The 6,928-nt window shown below is 32.7% G+C and overlaps 1 protein-coding gene across 1 annotated transcript; it reads left to right on the top strand.

Moving 5' to 3' along the window:
• Positions 1-327: 327 nt before the first annotated feature.
• On the top strand, positions 328-5,264 carry LOC118053720 (triosephosphate isomerase, cytosolic). Its single transcript, XM_035065053.2, has 9 exons — positions 328-489; positions 649-724; positions 1,246-1,369; positions 1,883-1,967; positions 2,121-2,253; positions 2,523-2,617; positions 3,423-3,501; positions 4,782-4,864; positions 4,960-5,264. Exons 1-9 carry the CDS (start codon positions 451-453, stop codon positions 5,008-5,010), a joined length of 765 nt encoding a protein of 254 aa, XP_034920944.1. The 5' UTR covers positions 328-450; the 3' UTR covers positions 5,011-5,264.
• Positions 5,265-6,928: the final 1,664 nt, after the last annotated feature.

A 6,928-nucleotide genomic window follows, 5' to 3' on the forward strand; every position in this document is an offset into this window, starting at 1 on the left:
ACAAGGAGAGGATGGAAGAAGTGAAACCCGCCCAATAAGCGAAAATTTAGTTGTTGTTGTGGTTTTTTAAATATATATTTTTAAAAATAAATATGTTAATAATATTTTTTTATTTTTTAAAAATTTATTTTTAAAATTAACATATCAAAATAATTTAAAAACATTAAAAATATACTAATTCAAAAAAAAATTAAAATTTTTTTAAAAATTTTTTTTAAAATGTAATACCAAACACGTATTTAATAAAGGAAAATGAGGGTAAATAATAATAAAAAAATAACATCAGACAAAACTTGTGCCCCTCACCTCAATACGTTCAGACTTCAGACACTATAAATACAGGCAAGGCACTGGTTGTGTCAAGCGGACTCATCCATAATAAGCGCCTCTCTCTCTCTCTTTTCTCGATTTCCTGTCTCGTTTTCATCGCTGGTCACAATCGACTCAACTATGGTCAGAAAATTCTTCGTCGGCGGCAACTGGAAATGTGTATGCTCACTTTTGTTTACTTTACCATTACTGGTTACTGTTGCTCTTTTTTTATTTTTATCATAATTTGTGATCGCCATAAATACTTAGACTGTATTTCCGACATGGATTTTGGGTCTTAATTGAGATTAATTTGCTCTTTTTTTGTCGGGGTTGCAGAATGGGACCGCTGAGGAGGTGAAGAAGATTGTCACCGTGTTAAATGAAGCTGAGGTTCCATCTGAGGATGATGTTGGCAAGTTTTTTTAAGTCATATTTACAACTCTGCTCCAATTACATACATTTAGTGAAATCTGACTTTGTTTGGAAAGTAGAATTCAACTCAACTTGAATTTGGACTTGTGATTTTGTTTGAACCCCACGTTACTGTTTGCAATCTAAGCTGTGATTGGGGATCATTGAATTTGATGCATTGGTAATCCATATATCTTCTCATGATTTTTCCTTCTTTTTTTTTGAAATGGAAGTGAACAGATATTTTGAATCTTTTGGAACAAAAAGAAGGGCACAATTTGATTTTATACACTGAATCCATGCGTGTCATCGGCCACGCGTTGGCCTAAGTTGCCATTACCTAATTTCATTTTATATTTAGGATTTAAACCAATATAGAGTTCCTTTATTTACGTCATTCCTAAATTCATTTTATATCAAGAAGTTGCTGTTTTTCTTTGTGAGCTGTGTGCTGTACTATAATTTTGTTCAAATTGCTCTAGTTTCTGATGGTGCAATGCACCTTTCTTTTTTTATTTGCAGAGGTTGTTGTGAGCCCTCCATTTGTGTTTCTTCCTGCGGTAAAAGGTTTACTGCGACCTGATTTCCAAGTAGCCGCCCAAAATTGCTGGGTTCGCAGAGGTGGTGCTTTTACTGGAGAGATTAGGTATGCCAATGCTCGTTTAATCTGTATTTGGTTCAAACCATAAAGGTGCTGGTTCTAGTCTTGAGACTGTGACTACCAATTGCCATTTCATGTAAAAGTGCTGAAGATAAGGACTATCTCCATTTCCCCCTTCTTAGTGCCCCATTTCATTGGGACTGTGACTACCAATTGCCATCGCTTTATGGGCTAATATACAATATCATCTGAACAGTATTTTTATATATCTTTGTAGTTATCAATGTCATGTCTGTGACTAATAGTTTGTTGTGTTTGGATGGGAAAGAAGAATCCCAATTGGTTGACTTGTGATGGTTACAAGATATGGTATAACAATGTTGTATGAACAAGTTAAATTTTAAGATGATCTTTAGCTAGAGAGGGACAGGTTTTATTTTTTGTTTTGAATATCTTTTCCTGAGAACTTTTACTTTTTAAGTACTAACAATATATTTGATCTTTTTACTCTCATTTTTGTTGCCTAACTATTGGGAAGTCTATGTCTCTTGTGGACAGCGCTGAGATGCTCGTGAATTTGGGCATTCCCTGTGTGATTCTTGGCCATTCTGAACGAAGATCTCTGTTAAATGAGTCAAATGAGGTAAACTATATGATATTGATGTGCATATCTTATACACTAAACATATGTTGTTTAGCATGTACAACTATACCTTCTATTAAGCTTTTTCTTTATTGGTGTTTCAACTGTATATTTCTGTATTTTTAAACCATATTCATATGCCTGCATCTGTAGTTTGTTGGAGACAAAGTTGCTTATGCACTTTCTTTAGGCTTGAAAGTGATTGCATGTGTCGGTGAGACACTTCAGCAGAGAGAGTCAGGATCTACAATGGCTGTTGTGGCTGCACAAACAAAAGCAATTGCAGGTAATTCCCTATTGTTGAGGTAACAGTTTGTCAATTAAAATTTTTGGTAATGTTGGCTCTGTATCGATTCAAGAATGCTTACTTGTAGGCCATGCTTATAGAGAAGTTATTGCATAGCTAGTTTGTAATGATGCCTTGCATTAGTAGAAAAATAGGTCCTTCTCAACAAAGGGAAAATAAATCTTTCCCAAAATACCTTTTCATTTACACCTCGATTTAAATAAATATTCATTCTTTCTTTGTTTTTATTGTGTCATATTCTCCTGCAGCTAATGTTTCATATTGGGACAATGTTGTTTTGGCCTATGAGCCAGTTTGGGCCATCGGTACAGGAAAGGTTGCAACACCTGCTCAGGCTCAAGAAGTAAGAATTAAATCGGTTCAGTTGTCCTGCCAATATTTACACTTGCAAATTTGTTACACTTGAGCTCTTGTATTCTCTACAGTGTCATTGACAATTTTTGAAGTTGTTTGTGTGAGATTGTTAAATCAACAAAAACTATTATTTATATCAACATAAAATTATTGGCTTCTGCAGTCTTGCAGCCAGAACTGTTATTTATATCATCTGTTTTGTGAGAAACAATGTGATAGCTGAAAGATTATACATGTTATACTTGAGCTCTTGTATTCTCTAAAGTGTCATTGACAATTTTTGAAGTTGTTTGTGTGAGAATGTTGTATCAACAAGAACTACTATTTATATCAACTTAAAATCATTGGTTTCTTCAGTCTATTGGCCAGAGCTGTTATTTATATCAACTATTTTGTGAGATCGACACTGTGATAGCTGAAATATTATACATGTTTTTGTAATGCTTTCCTAGCTATGTGATCTTCATCTAAGCAGTCTATATGATGGACTCTGGTTGAATGATGATAAACAGCTTAATACTTCTTGACATGCATGTGTCCGTAACTCCTTCCCTCTCTCAATTTCCCTAGTCTTTTGGAACAAAGTCGAGCAGCTTAAACTAAATAGGCTAGGTGACATGTGCCCAAATTCTTGTCAAGTCTAAAGCCGCTGCCAGCGCGCGCACAAAAAAAAAAATTGTTCCATAAATTATTTTACTAACCCACCCATACCATTTGTTTTGTCCATTTCATTGCTAAAATAATCAATCTGAATCATTTTTCATATTGTTTACATTATTCATTGGATATGCCAGGTCCATCTTGAATTGAGAAAATGGCTCCATGACAATGTTGGTGCTGAAGTTGCTGCGTCAACTAGAATTATCTATGGAGGTAACTTTGTCTATTTTTCACTCATTAATGAGAACTTTTGCTGTTGTTAGATGTGCTATTGGCTACTAACTAGAAAGTTTCCCATGCATTGTTGTGGATGTTTGGCCAAAGTCCTTTAGACAACTATTGCTCAAACTATGTATTCTTGAGAATTTTATGGTAAAATTCACACAAGACATCATCAATGGGAAAATTAATACTTATCATATGGTAGCTTTAAGTGCGGCTAATCATCCTTGGTTTTTATTGAATATATATATATATATATATATATATTGATGCTTGAAATTAATAGGCTTTGGAATTTTCAAAACCTAATCTTGTTTGGTTCAACTTTGATTAATGACTATCTTTTAAAATAAATTGGTCTTAATTTGAAATATCCATTGGAGTCTTTAAATTTATCAATTTTGAAACAAAGATCTTAAAAATTTGCTATTATTTTTCTTGTTATATTTTATTTTTAAGTTCATTTAAAAAGATAAATGTATATTAAGTTATTTTCAATTTCAAAACCCAGAAAATAAAAAATAAGAATCCCAAAACAAGCCAAAATCAAATCCAAGATGCTTTAAAGCTTAAAAAAATTATCAAAGTCCAAAGCTCAAAATGCTTTCAAGGGAATAAAAAAGAAAGGGAAGCTGAGTAGAGAAAGGACAGATGGTAAAGTCACGATTGAAAACTATCAAGCTCTTGTATATACAGTAATGTTGGTATTATTATTAATGTAACAATAAAATTATAAAATGGCAATAAGGGCTCTTATTGGAGACAGCAAATAACTCTCCAAATAAATATTGCTTGCTCGTCAAAAGTTCCAATATCAAATAATAATTCAAAACAAGCTGTTTTCATTCACTGTCTAGAGAAAGTTGCCCCTTCCTCCAATCTCCCAGGACTAAATTATCTTGCTAAGCCCACCCTCTTGTCCATTCTTTGCTTGAATTGCATAATTGTGTTCCTGTGCATGCTTGGTCCATTCTGAACTTCTGGTTGTTAATTGTCATTCTCTCAACACTTCTTTAAATAATGGCGAGGCAAAGGTCTAAAAAGGAGGTCTGAACTGAACTTTAACATTTGAATGAGACTGGTCCTCGCCATTATCATGTTTTATATAGCAAGTATTTAGTTAAGTTTTGTATTTGAAATATTACAACCCTGAACAACTTCGATCTGGAAACTGAAAAATCATATTTTTTACTCTCTATTTAGATTGGTAAACTTGAGACGATTAAATTCTTGCTGCAACTGATTCATGCATCATCTGCACATGTTTGTAGGTTCTGTAAATGGAGCAAACTGCAAAGAGTTGGCAGGACAACCAGATGTCGATGGATTTTTAGTTGGTGGAGCTTCTCTCAAGGTGACTTGCTCGCTTGTTTTCTTATAGCATCACCATTCTTTCTTATTTTAATGCTCTGTTGTTCGGCTCTTTACCCATCTTTTCATTTTTGCCAGCCGGAGTTCATTGATATCATCAAATCTGCAACAGTGAAGAGTCAACCGTGAAGAAGATAAATTGGTAGAACTGTCCTGCTTGGTTTTTCTCCTGCGATGCCCTTAGTGCAACTAGCATTTCTGTGCTCTGACCACTCTGGAACAGATAGATACCTTTGCCATTATGGTTCCAAAACATAATAAATCAAATCTGTTGCCAGATCGCGGTCTGTACTGCTGAGGATTTGCAGCGTTATGTGGTTTTGATTCTGATTCTTGTTTTTCTTGGATTTTTTTGGTTATGGTTCTAGTATTATCTTGAGTTATTCATTGCAGTTTTTTATTCCGCAGTAAATCTTTATCCTACAGCCATGTTACGCAAAAAGCATACCTGCTGATTTGCGTGGCATTGATTATTTGCATCTTGACTATAAATATATATTCCGGGGCAACATATAGGATTTGAAATCATAGAAACTTACTTTTATACGTTGTCCTGGTTATCCTGGAGGTGAGATCATCAGTCCAGTTGTAAAGGTAATATCAGTCCAATGTTAGAACTCGAGATGTTAGCTATTATAGTCGTTGGGCATCAGTTTGAATGCTGTAATGCTAATCGAACTCCCACGTTGTTGGCTTTGGGTTTTAGCAAGCTTCTAGACTATTGGTCTGCACAATGAACGGGCTGCATCATAAACATGAAAAAAATATAAATGTTAATGTTTTTTTTTTAGTGGAAAATTAATTTAAAATTATATGGGAATTCATCTGATATGATCTAATTAATTTAATGGATTTAAAATTAATCTTGATAGCCAGTAAAAATATAATTTAACATGATAAATATTTAAGATGATATTATTTTTTTATAAATATTAAAATGTTAATATATTTGATCAATATGAAATTTAGTTTTTAATAAATTAAATGTAAATTAAATGGAGAAATAGAAGGGTTAAAAAAAAATCCTAAAAGTATTTATAGTGCCCGTCCATATCGTTTCGAAGCCCAGTCACAGAACTGCCACTCTTTTGACTAATCTCTTACTCGTTCTGTCTGTGGATAAAATAATCAAACCAATAAATTCCACATATCTTGTCTCTTTCTTATGATCACCTGTCTCTAGACTCAAGCCCTAGATTCCACATATGTCTTTAGGGTTTGAAATCCTGGGAGAGAAGAAGCTTCTCCATCTTTTGAAGTTTTAGTCCACATTATTATTATTATTATTATTAATTCCAATCTCTAAATAATCATGAAGTGTAGATACTTTAATCCGGTGTTCTAGATATGTATTGGATACTTTTCATATGTATTCAGACCAATAAATAAATATATCCAGATGCTTTGAAAATCGTTCATATCTATTGGCACAATTTCAATTGTTCTTTGTTTATTACTTTTTAATAGTTTTTCCGTATTTTAATTTTACAATATCAAACTAAGTTATTTGTATGGTATAAAATACAAGGACCAAACGTATTGATTATTGCTGAAGAAAATTAAAAAAATATATGATCATGATATTCTTATTACAAGTCTCGAAAAAAAAAAATTATTTGTTATTTGAAATTGCATTTTAGCTAATTTTATTTAGTTCAGAACTTACAAATGTTGTTTGGAATTTTGAGTTGAGAAATTGATTTGGTGATGTTTTAAAAATGCTTGTGAAGTGTTTTTAAATAAAAATAGATTTAAAATGTTTTTTTAGTTTAAAAAACCCAACTTGGATTTTTTGTCATTGCGGTGGCAGAAATCTATGCTAGTAAATGGTGTATTATTTGTTTTATTTTAAAAAAAAATAAAAAAAAACATAGATGACATTTTCTCCTCACTTTGAGAAAAATTAGAAAACTAGCCAAGTGGTGGCCTTGTTTCTGTTCGTGAGACGCGCCAGCCCTATCCTTTTAGCCTTAGAGCCAAACACTTTTTTATGTTTTTTTTTTTCAAAAATCTCATTGTTTTTCTTGCAAATTTTTATTTTTATAAA

This window comes from Populus alba, chromosome 9, assembly GCF_005239225.2.
Source record: "Populus alba chromosome 9, ASM523922v2, whole genome shotgun sequence".
Taxonomy (NCBI): Eukaryota; Viridiplantae; Streptophyta; class Magnoliopsida; order Malpighiales; family Salicaceae; genus Populus; species Populus alba.

What these genes read in the sequence shown, in the direction of transcription:
- LOC118053720 (XM_035065053.2), top strand. Translation starts at nt 451, where the DNA reads ATGGTCAGAAAATTCTTCGTCGGCGGCAACTGGAAATGT. An exon ending in TCGGCGGCAACTGGAAATGT is followed by an intron (nt 490 to 648) that starts GTATGCTCACTT and finishes TCGGGGTTGCAG; the next exon opens with AATGGGACCGCTGAGGAGGT. An exon ending in ACAAACAAAAGCAATTGCAG is followed by an intron (nt 2,254 to 2,522) that starts GTAATTCCCTAT and finishes ATTCTCCTGCAG; the next exon opens with CTAATGTTTCATATTGGGAC.